This window comes from Symsagittifera roscoffensis, chromosome 6 (assembly GCF_963678635.1).
Source record: "Symsagittifera roscoffensis chromosome 6, txSymRosc1.1, whole genome shotgun sequence".
Lineage (NCBI taxonomy): Eukaryota > Metazoa > Xenacoelomorpha > Acoela > Convolutidae > Symsagittifera > Symsagittifera roscoffensis.
In genome coordinates this window covers 25294169-25308247 of record NC_087067.1, presented here as the reverse complement: position 1 = coordinate 25308247, position 14079 = coordinate 25294169, and the positions used below count along the sequence as shown (strand labels likewise).

General features: G+C 36.6%; 1 protein-coding gene across 1 annotated transcript; it reads right to left on the bottom strand.

Moving 5' to 3' along the window:
• Positions 1 to 794: 794 nt before the first annotated feature.
• On the bottom strand, positions 795 to 3522 carry LOC134847628 (Krueppel-like factor luna). The gene has a single exon (XM_063864778.1). The coding sequence runs from the start codon at positions 3375 to 3377 to the stop codon at positions 1221 to 1223; it is 2157 nt and encodes a 718-aa protein (XP_063720848.1). The 5' UTR covers positions 3378 to 3522; the 3' UTR covers positions 795 to 1220.
• Between the last annotated feature and the right edge of the window lie 10557 nt (positions 3523 to 14079).

Sequence of the window (14079 nt, the reverse complement as noted above, 5' to 3'; positions counted from 1 at the left end):
CAATATAGCCAAATGTCTGATTTAACCCTTTTTCAATTTTTGCCGGTTGAAATAATAAGCGGCTACTATTGATTGACGCACACCATACCTCTCGTCCTGAATAGGAACGCAGCAGAGCAGGCGTACTTACTTACCAAGGCCGCTCGACTTGACAACACAGCGTTACATTTTCGGCGGAATTTACTCTGTTTTCTGGATCAGTTTTTGAAAGGCTATAGTCTATGAACCAATTTTTTCAGTGGGACATTACAAATACTTTTTGAGTTTTTACGCCGGTCAAACCTAAATTTGACTCAAATAGGTTCATTTGCTAAACAAAGATAGTCGGTTGCTGAGCAGGAAGCGCAGAAAGTTCAGACCGAGTTGTTTTTTTTTGAACTTGTGTTGTTTTGTCTGGTGTGATGAGATACGTTCGAACTGAAGTTTAAAACTTAAGCATATTCAAAAGTAATAGTAATTTTGGCATCTTTGACAACAGTTTTTGTCAAAAAAAAAGAAAAAAGTTGTGGACAAACCGTGATAGGGAAGCTCAGCCCCAGACTAAGCATCTTTTCACGTCTGTCAATCATTTATGCTCCAGTTATATTACATTGGTCGGCCAGTTTTTACTTTTATGCTAAAAGGTTGGTCTGCTAAAAAAACGGCCCTCCAATTCGTAATAATTATCATCAGACCAAAAGAGCTCAACTTGTTTTCTGTTCAATTCGGACCCTAAAACACCTGATTGATTACATGGAAGTGAAATTTCAATGCCCTGCGATAGGTCTTTCTCTGACTAGGGTGAAAAAAATGTATTTAATCAAAATAATAAATTAGATCGAGCAAATTAGATGGACGGCAAGTGAAAACATTTATAGAAAATTAAATATTATGGGTTGAAAATACAAATATTGTCTAAAATAAATTAACGTTGAAATATAAAAATATATTTGACACACATGGATGGTCAGATTAACAGCTCCGTAACTATTCAATAGCAGTAGACTCTGTGTAATCTCAAATCCACTGTAGCTTCCTTACAAAAGTTGATATGACTGATATCGATCATATTGATTTTCTTGAAATGTCACGATTTTAGTGTAAGCTAATAAGTTAACAACGTATAAACATTTAATACCATGTCAACGTTTAGCAGCATATGATTAGCATAAAATTGGCAGCAGAACTATAAGAGAGTCCGTTCAAAAATTCAAATCAATCATGATCAGCTTTTTCAGAACTCAAAGAGAAAATCTGTTCTCCAAATTTGGATGATGTCTCATTGGACTATTCTGGATCATGGAGCTACTTCTAGCCATAGCTGAATTGCTGTTTCCAGATGTGGCACCTGGAACTTGTTGATAGTTGAAGAACTTACTCGGGGCATTAGTCGATGCAAACGAAATGTCATTCCCGGAGAAAATTGATTCACAAGTTGTTATGTAATTAGCAGACGTAACATTGGTACTTGCCAACTGAAATGTCATTAAGTCATTTACACTTTGGCTATTTGCGATCGCACTATTGTCACAATCCATTTCAGAATCTTCCGTGAAACTGATGCCAAACAGGTTTTGCTGATCTGCACTCGAATCGACTGATGTTACGCTATTGGAAGTGGATTTTCTTCGTCGGCTTTTGTCCTTCGGTTTTTTGAAGTGTATCTTTTCATGTCGTTTTTTCTCGTCACTTCGTGCAAATGATTTCTCACAGTGTGAACATTTGAATGGTTTTTCACCGGTATGGGTACGCATGTGAGTCGTCAAGTGGTCGGATCTAGTGAACTTTCGGAAACAAATTTTGCACTCGTAAGGTTTCGTGCCAGTGTGAATCCTGGTATGTCGGTTTAACTCGTCGCTTCGGCTGAATCTTCGGTTGCACTCTGCAATAATACATTTATATGGCCGGTCTTGTTCGGGAACTTTCGTGACTCGATTCGCAGGTTTTCTTGGTTTTATCAAGTAGATTCGTTCTGCGGACGCGATCTGACTTAGAGCTTGTCGATATGGCGAACTGACTTCCGCAGTTGTGATTGGACCGCCAGTTTCAGAAAAAATTCTGAAAGTTTGCGGTTGCAGATTGTTGTCGGGAGCCGAAGAGTTAGTCGTATCGGAAACATCGGAACTGCATTGTGGACTGGGAGTCGTGTTTAAACTGGACGAGTAAGATCCCTGAACGCTTTGAGATGTGCCCTGATAGAAAGTTGAGAACGTTTGGGTCACTGGTATAACCCCACTGAAACTATTCCGAGTGCTAACAATAGTTGCGTCCATGTCGGGTTTAACAATGGTATCACTCCATAAATGGAAATTATTCGAATTCGATGACGTAGTAATAATATTTGATGATGACAAAATTGCATTTTGACTGCTGGGATTATTGTAGAAAACGTGAGCCAGACTTTTACTTCGCTGGCGCTGTAACATATTCTCAGCTGATAAACCAGCTTGATGTTGTCCAGTTGTGAAAGTTGTCGGTAAAGAAGTGGAAGCTGAGGCGGTTTCTTCGAAAGACGAAGAACGGCTCACAGAACTGCCAATGCAATAAGTTGATGATGTATTTGCATAGTTAGATTGACTTGATGTGGAACAAATGCTCTGCTGAGGTGGCTGGTTGAAAAGTGCATTTTTCTCCTTTTCCTCAGTTTGAGACGCAAGTTGCTTGAAAGAATCGTAGATTGCAAGAACTTCAGGGGAATCCACATCACATAGTGTAGAAGTGCTGTTCCGCACTGCTCTTTTATCCCGATTTTCAACGGTTTTTCCACTTTCGTTTAACTGCAAAGCGGGAAAACTTTCTTTCGAGGTACTCCGTCGAGCTTCTTCAGGTTCCATGGCCGCGTAGCTTTTGGGAAAAAAAACATTTCCCTGGAAAACATTAGTTGAGTCTGGTTCATTTTTCAAATGAAGATCGTCGATGAAATTATTGTCAATATTTTGTACAGAAAATTGCGGGCTAATGTCTTTTGAGCTTTCAGGGTGATATTCGAAACCTGCCGGTGGTAAAGATATGTTAGTAATGGGCTCGGCGCAGGACAAGTTCGAAGAACTATAGCTGAGTTGGGGTTGTTGATTGAAGAAAGAATTTTGACAAATTACAGTTTGCTGAACTGTTGAATCAAAAGTGAAATGACGGCTTTGAGATGATTGCGGGTTTCGAGTAAGAAGCGAAGTATTTTGATCGTCTGTCGACAAGTCTATTGGAACTGGAGTCCTAGAAGAATATGATGAATAATTCAAGTTAGGAGTTGAAATCTTGTTAGTTGGGGTAGGCGTGCCAAGAACGTTCGGATCGAATAATTCGATGTCGTTTAGGGAATCCAAAGACCCGTAATTCGACTGTAAAAAGTTGTCCATGCTGCTTGGATAGAAAAGGTTAGATGTAATGATATCTACCATTCTTCATAAGAAGGGTAACTTTGAAAAGTTCAAGTTCTAGGCGCTGTTTTGAGATGTACAGTCCCCTTTCTCAAAAAACGAGAAAACGAGAGAAGTCGTGAATAAAAGATCGTATTTTTTCGTCAATGGAACCGACTTAGTTCGGCGTTCGTTTGTTAAAAGACTGACTGAATGAATTTTCTCTACTAGTTCTTCGTTTGACGAGCAAGGCAATCGCGGTTTAAATTCAACCAAAAAAGGAATGATTTTGGCCATATACGGCGCTCTTTTTATATACTTGTACTCTCTCGGGGTTAACTGTTATCGTTACTATCTGAATGTGAATACTATTTCCGTTCGGTAATGTAACTGCTTTCGTCACAACATTTTGCCTTCGTCATAGTATTGAAGAGCGTTTTAATATTTTTATAAATTCCTTGTCTCGATTCGTCACAAAATTCTTCTAGTTCGTTATGCCTTTACAAGGCAATTCGTCTTCGTGAAAATATGAAGTTACTATCAATTGCATAACCACCAGAATCAAACGTATGACGAATTCGAGTCTGAGGAATAATAATACACTTGTTTTATTTTTATCAGTTCATTATACATTGAATCTATTCATGTGCGACTGAATGAAAATAGTAATTTAGAGAATACTACTTTGTCGCCAAGTGAATACACGCGACTCGCGGTCTAGAAGATATAACTTTTCCCGTTCCCGATTCCCATGACCTGCTGAATTTTTTTAAACGATTTCTATATTTGGAGAAAAACGGGATCCCTTAAAAAACAGTCGCGTCTCAGTCAACCGCCATGTTAACGCAGCTCATTATTTCTATTTTGTAATTTTTATTTTAAAAGCATCGCGATGCAAGTAATAAATTTACACTACTGCACCTGGGATTATTTAGTTTTCTTTTGCCTTGATTTACTGCCAAATATGGAAAGAAACAGTCTACAATTTCACTAATGGAAGCGTTTGGATCGTATATTGTGAATTCCATGGATAATATTTCTCAAATACCCATTGGAATTCAGATGGCATGTTATCAAGTATGTCGACAACATAATTCCAGTGAGATAAATCGTAGAAACCTGACATCAACGAACGAATACCTTACGTATCCGCATCAGCAAATGAGGAAAAAAGCGAAGGTATCCATCCGACTGGCAACGAATCTCGATAATCATTCTCAATCTATGTTACATTAGTCGAAACAAAACTTTAGCCTTAAAACCGACTTGGATCAATTGCGTTGCGATAGAAGGGTCTCTGCAAAAACCGATATAAGTATGATAGCCTTGAGCTTAGGAATATTAAGGGTCAAGTCCCTAATGCAAGCTAGAGGCTCGACGTTATTCCATTTATCATTTCGATGTCACCTAAAGCGTCAAGTACGTTCCCACTTAGGTAAGGTTAATAAATTTCATTACAGTACGCCCGGAAGGGGTCGACTTTTTAGCAGACCGAACTTAACCATAGAACTTTGAATAAAACGAAAAATTTGTTGTATATATGCACGATAAGTACAGCATAAGTTTATTAAACTGCTTGCTATACTTCATTTTCTGTTAATGATGAATTCGATTTTGTTCAAAAATCATTTAGCCTAGCGGAACGTCTACAATTGATTACTTAAAGTTTTCAATCATTCGGACCCTCCATCATGAGAGAACCCCCTATTGTGGTGTGGTAAAAGGTCGGTCTGGTCAAAAAACCTATCCACGCCCGGTAAGTATGCTATTTTAAATCGAAGTGCGTGTTGCTGAAAACGAATACACAGACGGGTAATAATTTCAGCAGTCATACTGCGATAATCAGTCATCAGTTTGTCTGCCATACTAGCTTCTTCAACGCAATGCTATGAGTTTATGGCGTCAATGGGGTCTTCTGATATAATTCTTGTTGCCAGAGTGCCAAAAGTGTACGAGATGATAACTGGTATACAATTTCAGTGCAAATTTTTCAGATGGGATAAACTCTTCGAAAACCTGGAGCTTTCTGATAATGTGAGGGCAGTGTATCGACCAGCATAAAGCTCGACTGGCATAAAAAATTTTAAAATGAAAATCGTATCGACTAGCATAGAAATCGAAACATAGTCAAAATTCAAACATCGTCAAAAAACATAAATCACAGTTTTTCCACACTTTTCAATCGGTGTTCTGTTCAAGCCGGGGCAGGGGCGGATCTAGGATTTTCTCCAGAGGGAAATAATTTTCAAAAAACAGGCCACGAAAGGTGTTTAAAAGGATTTCTGAAAAAGGAATTCTTAAATTACTATCAAAGGGGGGCCCTTTGGGTCGGCAAGGGATCGAATCCTTGAGGGGGGAGGGGTGGGTGACTGTACGCCCCCTAACACCGCCTCCCAAATCCGCCCCAAAGCTACCAGAAATTTATGGGACAAGGAATTTCATTTGCTTGTTGATATTTTTCCATTTCTCAGAAATGCAAGCTTCAGTTTGACAGGATTCTTAGTCGTTTTGTGTTTCTGAGAAACATGAAACATAGCTATATGAAATTTTTATGCTAGTCGGGCGGTCACCAATATGAGGACTAAACAAACTATTCAAATTTAATTTAAATGAAAATAGTTACAAAAAGTCTCGCCTTAATTGAGACGCAATGAAAATGTCGAATGCCAGCTGCTTCCTTGTTTAGTGGTAAATGAACGAGAAAATCTGATGACGCCATTTATTAAAAAACATCAGCAACTTACAAACGTGAAACTTTTGATTTTTGATCTAAGTTTCTCTAAAATTTATTTAACAGAAAAGGACGCCATGAGTTAAATTAAAATAGAACTGAAAGTTACGCAAAAGATGCACTTTTCCTCAATTCTCACTCATGTTCGTCAAGTTTGAGAACTGGCGTTTTTGAGTCGCGCAAAAAGCTGGCATTATTTGCGAAGCAAAGACAATCAAGATGGCTTGTATCAGGGCTAAACCTTGAAAATTTTGGCCGCACTATAAGCTATCTGACTAGGTTCTGTTTCGAAAACTATAAATTTTACAATAAAAAAATATATTTTTCCCGCTTATGCAATGTCAGCTCCAAAGAAAAATGGTTCTCCTTGGTTATGATTTTTAAGCTTCAATGGTTTGCATGCATGATTTTCGGAGTGTTCAAAAGTCCGGCTAAATAAAAGGTAAAAACTTGCTTTGTCAGAAAAAAAAACACCCGAGCACAAATATTTGTCACTTTCTTCGAAAGTCGGAACAACTAACAAACAGTTGAAATCAGTTTTTTATTCAATTTTTTTTAAATGAGCTTGAAATGAAACACCAAAATCATCATGTGACATGTCAGTTTCAAACTTATTGAGTTCAGCTTCAGAATATAATTAAATTATTAAAAACTATTAAATTCGTACTATTTCAGCAGTATTTATTCGAAAACTTGAATCTTCCAGTCGAAAAGCGGGAATTCAAAATTATAGTAAACATGCAATTACTTGAGAATACAAACTGGTCATTGGTCGAAAAAATGTCTTATTAGAGACAAAAATAGCGGAAAGCTACCAAAACAAACAGTAACTGTAGCTGCATTTTTGCTGTTTTGTAGTTGCTTAATTCAGTAGATAGGGACAAGAAAGAAAAACACATTGAGTATTGTGGATAAGAGGAAAATATGCTGCTATCCATTTAACAAACTAAAAAACTTAAAAAACAATCATTAAGTCTCCTATTTACGAAGGTTCTTACACTTTCGAACTTAATTGAGCATAGTGTAATATAACGACTAAGTTTTTCCTTTTTTTCTCTACACTTGCGCACTTTAGTAAGCGTAGTGAAATAGAACGACTTCTTTTTTCTGACCGAAGTTGCAAATTTTGGTTCCAGTCCGTAACGCCTTTTTGATAGCATGTGCATTGACGTTTGATTAATAAGAAGTTAAGACAGTTGATGCCTTTTTAAATCATCGATTGAACCAAAAAAGAGCGGAAACATCGAACATTAACAAATAAAAACAAGAATAGCCAGTTGCCGTGCAAGTAGCGCAAAATATTTGGAAAAAAAAACTTAAAAAAAAAACTTTTTTAACCTTCAAATTAGCGTTTTTTCTGCGTGGTGTGAATATAGAACTAGACACTTTTTTTTACCTTCAAATTAGCGTTTTTTTCTGCGTGGTGTGAATATAGAACTATACAAACGCGTATAAAGTTACTGTATCAGGCAAAAAATAACAATTTTTTTCAGAAAATTAAACAAAAAAATGAAAAAAAAAAATCCAACAAAAAAATTAAAATTGTATGAAAACTTTTATGGCTAAGAAAGTGCATAACGAAGCTTCCAGAGGTGGTTTTCTATTTTGTAAGTTAAAAGTTTTTTTTAGCCTAAATGGCCAATATTTTGATATTTTTACTCGCTCAAAATTGATTGAGATGAAATAACAAAAATGGAAACTCGCGGATCATAGTACGTTTCCGGCTAACGGAGAACGTCAACTTTAACACTTTTACCTACTGAATTACATGCAGTAAGATTAAAGCCAATGAGATGTACGTAGCTTGGTAATAATTAATAAATGAGTAGAAAAATAAAAAAGGATCCTTTTTAAAATATTTCGAGTCCGTAAAGAATTGGTCCTTCATATGCCAGAAAATAATGGTAAAACAAAATCAGCAAACCCGCCTTACTCAAATCGGAACTAACAAAGCTATTTTCCAAGAATTCAGAGGTTGGATACAAGAGATTATTTGACACGGGCATGCAAAAATTCGGTCCCTCGGACCCACTGGTGATAAAATTTCCCGGAAGTGCTAATGACCCTTTTGGAACTCGGTTTATTGGGGTGGAATGGCATCAAAAACTATAATCATATAGACCTAATTGAGGGAAGCTCAAGTTTAGAATCCTAGGCCCCTTTGGCCTCTACTTCCGTTGTTATGCCCTAAGCAAATAGTCCCCCACCCAAAACTCCGGAAGTCATTTCGTGGCTCTAAGTGAACGCAGGGAGTCAAAACCTTGAGATACAATGGGTAGTGGCAAGAGACATCATGTATTGCAATTTGAAGGATTGGAAGTTAACATCTTTTGAGAAAAATACACCTTTCACCGGAAATAGGGGAGTTACGCAAGTTATTAAATTTTTTGCGGCAATAGACACTAACTCTAAAAAATAACCCGATTAATTGAAACCTCGCCGGCGACTCCTGTCGGCGCTTATAGTTCTTTTCCCAGACATTTAAAGTGAGATATCCTGTTAATTTTTAATCAGATCTGGTTGAAGCTAGTTGAGAGGAGTCTGACTGAGGAGGTCTGACACCTGGGTGACTTTTACTTTTGGGCTTGTGACCTGAAATTGTCTGAAAACCCCTAGAGTTGACACCGGAACTTGATTTATCTCTTAGAAATAACTACTGGAGAGGAAATTTGATCAATTAGTGGGAAAAATGGTGGATTAAAGGTTCCTGTAGGGGGCATATGAGAAGTCTTGAGGACCCAAAGAATATCTTGTTATTCTTCTGTAGTGTTCGACTAGTGAAATTAATTAACAAGGACTTGGCAATTATTTGGTTCAAGTTAACTTGGCGAATGAGCTAATAACGGCAATTCAACTAGGCTAAACAACAGCAGTCCCAGAGGAGATTGTCAGTAATAGTATTGCAGTATCGGAATTCAGTCTCCTAAATATTATGAACCTACAGAAAATTTGTTTTACTCCCCGGAGGTGACTTTTTGGCTTAATTTGACCCCTAATAGGCGAACTTTGTACTCCTGATAGCTAGAAGACCGCGGTTTGAATAGAGTATAGACGGCAATTTTGGATACTTGAATTGATTAAGCTACCTATAAAAAGAGCTTACCCCCGGGAAATCAGAATGTTTACGGGATAATTAAAATACAGATTTTTGAAGGCTCACTAAGTAAACTTTGGACGTCGAGTTGAACTCGGTGCTACAGTTCATGGAGGTCAAAAGTTAGTTGATTAGGATTGTATGAAAATCGTTTGTTCCGGTCAAATTGTGACATCCTCCACATGCCTGCTTCTAAGAAGCGTGACAAGGCTGATTAAATAAACCGAACTTGGCACTTGACAGTGTAACAGGGTAAGCATATAATATAAACAGGGTAAGCATAAATATAAAACACGGGCAGTGGAGCGAATTAAACGGATGTCAGGACTGATAGGGAGTTGTGTAATTAAGTGTGAATAGAGGTACGGGACTGGAAGGTACCGGAAAGCCTCCAAAAGGCTGAATAAATTTAGAGTTTAAAACGGCGAGGGGGTCTGTAGCCACACGAGTGCAAAAATTTGAGTCGAATTGATCTCCGAGAATAATGACCGTTGAAGTGATAATCGAAACGTTGGAGTTTGTGAGCGGAACAGACATTAGGATTCCTTTAGTAAGAAGGGATTCACTGGATTAGAGGTTACCATATATTCATTCAAATTGCCAGAGGCGAAAAATTAGATTGCTCGCAGACCCATCAATCTAGATAATTGATAAATTATGATTTAGCCATCAAATAGGCCTGGTATATTTGGATAATTATTCGTTGTCTTGAATTGAATTACCATCAAACGTCTTGCTAGTTGAGCCTCACGTCGAATAAAACCAGCCAGGGCAAGAGAAAAAGGACGTAGGAGAGTTCGATACAGGAAGTCTTACTGCTAATAAAGATCGTTTCAAAAGGGATTTTGTAAACACTTGCCGGTTCTAACTCAAGCTTTGTCCAGACGGAAAATCTACACAACTTATGAAAATTCGAAACAAAAAAATTTTGTTAATTTTTCAATCATGATGCACAGTCTTATTGAAAACTTCAACGGCTGTAAATATAAAGAGAAAATTTTCAATGCTGCAAAATTGCAATGGCTGTAACTCAGAAAACAGATAAATTTACAGGCGTTCCAAATGAAAATTAGCTGTCAACTGGTTTAAGTCCAGCTCCGGATGATATTTCACTGCAGATTGCAAAAATAGTATATTAAGTTGTGTGATCAGAAAAAATAGCTTTTGATGGACTCTGGTCAAAGCAACTGGCTTGTATTATATATTTAGACCTTTGATTTATTTGGCGGTTGTGGCAAGCGGACGATTGTGGCCAGTTTCAGACTTGTGACACGTTGCCAGACTTACGCGGCAGAAATACGATGTTACGAGACCTTAGCCGCAAATATTCGTTTTCAGTCGCAGTATTGCCTTCAGTCGACTATTCAACTCTGGACAAGACTTCCGGAATTACGCTGTCTTAATAATAAGTGCGTGTTGCTAAAACCAAAATTTCTCATGAGTACAATTTAAAACGATCAAGTAGGTCTGCTGATTTATTTATTCGTACCATTAATCCAGTAACATCCCGGCTCTAGGTGCTCACTTTATGTTTAGACTTTAAAAATAGCATATGGCAGTACTCGCCGAAAAGGAAGAGTCGAGACAGGGGCTTAGGTCGAGCACAAATTCAAAATATACATCGATATCGTTGAGCACGGTTGAAACATACCTCGAGCAACGATTAACCCGAATTTTTTTTTTCAAAAACCAACATATTTTTTACGCTTGCGATAAAAAAGCGTTAAATATAGACTTTTTTCTGGTTAACAACTAATTACCCAGTTAACAGAATCGCTTGAATCGTTTTACCTTGGGTTCAAATGAAATCAAAAGTGAGACGTTAACTCGCGCACATGGCAAAGAGGTAACGCACCTGCCTATAAAATCAAAGGTCAAGGGTTAGAATCTGTTTTTTTTTGTGAGTGGAAAAATGTCCGCGCATCAAAAAATCTTTGTCCGACTTCTGTTTGTCTTTTTTGTCGGCTTAATTGCCGCAGCGTCAAATTTGACTAAAACATGGGTTTACTCAAATTTTGAATTTTTTAAAATGTATTCCGTTTTTGGACAAGTAATTGAATTCCAAGAAGTTCTGCCAACTTTTTGGCTTTTTTCGGATTTTTTTCAAGCTGTTCATTAAAAGTATTTAGAAGTTGTTTTCTTTATTAATTCAAGAAGTCTTCTGTGCATTTAATGCAGTGGTAACGCCTATGCTTGAGAAGACAAATCCCGGTAGTTCAATTTCATAAAGGACCGTTTTTTTCAAAACTGGAGATTCTTTCAGGTGCTTTATGTCTTTTTGTGCAATTGTCATAGCTTTTTTGTCCAAAGAAAAAACGAGTTTTTTTGAACAGTTTTTCGTTCAATCAATGATTTGTCTTTTCATTTGCTGGTAATCATAGTCATACATTTTCGTATTGCGAGTAATACGAAGCTCCGCTTCGCCTCTGTTTTAACATTTTGACGCAAAAGCACACCACTATTTCAAAATATGGGAAAAAAATAGCTCACAAATAGTTCATCTTTACAAAACATTCATATTGCTAATAACTCTAATAATTCTATTTCATTTTGATAAAAAAAAAACATTTAAGATCTTACCCAGAGAGCATGCATTAAAACGTTCAAGTTGGTATAACTCATGATTGAAATTCGAAACGTATTTAGCTTGAGTCGAACACGGTCAAGCCTATTCTTTTTGGTCGAGCACGGTCGAAATACATTATTTTAGTTGAGCTTGTTCGTTAGGCTCGAGTACGATCAAAACAAACCGAGTTTTGGTCAAGCACGGTCGAAACATGCCGATTTTAGGTCGAGACGGTGGAAACAAAGTGAGCACCCCGACCAGGTAAATGTGAACGCATTTGATCACTGTTATACGATAGAATTCAGTTCCGATCTTTCAAAAAATCGATATTACTCCTCGAAATTTAGCCCATTAGTTTTAAAATCGACTTATTATAATCAAAATAAAAAAAACTACATTTTGTACAAATGGGCTATTTGCAGCTCAATGTTTATCAGGCGCAAAAGCACAAACAGTCCTATCTGCTGGAAAAATGAAAAAAATTGACAAGCTATTTTTTAAACGTGAAGATTATAATTGCTTCAACAGTTAGTTTTTGCTTGAGAAGTTGATTAAAAAAAACCTGCTCAATTAAAACCCTTTTTTGAAATTAGAGCTTAAAAAAGTTTAATTTTTCCTCGAACTAATTTGACGCTCTTCTCACAGATTTTTTTAAAATTTTTTGTCACGCTAGAATTAAATTTAGATCAGAGAGAAGATAAACAGAGTGTCGCATCAATTGCAACGCCAAGACAAAGTATCACAAACGGCGAAAAGTTAATGCGAAAGATGAAAACTGGGTCAGAAAACATCACGTGATGTGTCAATTTCACACGAAGTTTTTTTTTAAATCTAGTAATCAAATTTTTGATTATGACTATATGACCTATTTGTTGAGCAGGATTTTTTTAGAACCTTATTAACTTTCCGAAATTGAAATTAATGAGCATTATGTGGCCCGTAGCCAGAATCGTTACCTCGCAACAATTGCGTTTGAGAACCCTACTAATTCAAATTTTAAGGCTGCCTTATAAGATGAATTGAGCTTCTAGTTATCATTCAAAATTCATCAGTTATATAAAAAGTGTTAATGTCGAGTGAGTCAACCTGAATTTTTAAAATGCTCAATCATTGACAAGGAAGAACTACTTAGAAGTCTATATTTAGAGGAGAAACGGAGCTTTGCATCTTTTGCGTTGCATCATTTTAAACGTAAAGATTATAATTGCTTCAACAGTTAGTTTTTGCTTGAGAAGTTGATTAAAAAAAAACCTGCTCAATTAAAACCATTTTTTGAAATAAGAGCTAAAAAAGTTAATTTTTCATCGAACTAATTTGACGCTCTTCCCACAGATTTTTTTAAAATTTTATCACGGTAGAATTAAATTTAGATCAGAGAGAAGATAAACAGAGTGTCGCATCAATTGCAACGCCAAGACAAAGTATCACAAACGGCGAAAAGTTAATGCGAAAGAGGAAAACCGGGTCAGAAAACATCACGTGATGTGTCAATTTCACACGAAGTTTTTTTTAAAATCTAGTAATCAAATTTTTGATTATGACTATATGACCTATTTGTTGAGCAGGATTTTTTCAGAACCTTATTAACTTTCCGAAATTGAAATTAATGAGCATTATGTGGCCCGTAGCCAGAATCGTTACCTCGCAACAATTGCGTTTGAGAACCCTACTAATTCAAATTTTAAGGCTGCCTTATAAGATGAATTGAGCTTCTAGTTATCATTCAAAATTCATCAGTTATATAAAAAGTGTTAATGTCGAGTGAGTCAACCTGAATTTTAAAAATGCTCCATCATTGACAAGGAAGAACTACTTAGAAGTCTATATTTAGAGGAGAAACGGAGCTTTGCATCTTTTGCGTTGCATCATTTTAAACGTAAAGATTATAATTGCTTCAACAGTTAGTTTTTGCTTGAGAAATTGATTTTAAAAAAACCTGCTCAATTAAAACCATTTTTTGAAATAAAAGCTAAAAAAGGTAATTTTTCTTCGAACTAATTTGACGCTCTTCCCACAGATTTTTTTAAAATTTTGTCACGCTAGAATTAAATTTAGATCAGAGAGAAGATAAACAGAGTGTCGCATCAATTGCAACGCCAAGACAAAGTATCACAAACGGCGAAAAGTTAATGCGAAAGAGGAAAACCGGGTCAGAAAACATCACGTGATGTGTCAGTTTCACACGAAGTTTTTTTTAAAATCTAGTAATCAAATTTTTGATTATGACTATATGACCTATTTGTTGAGCAGGATTTTTTCAGAACCTTATTAACTTTCCGAAATTGAAATTAATGAGCATTATGTGGCCCGTAGTCAGAATCGTTACCTCGCAACAATTGCGTTTGAGAACCCT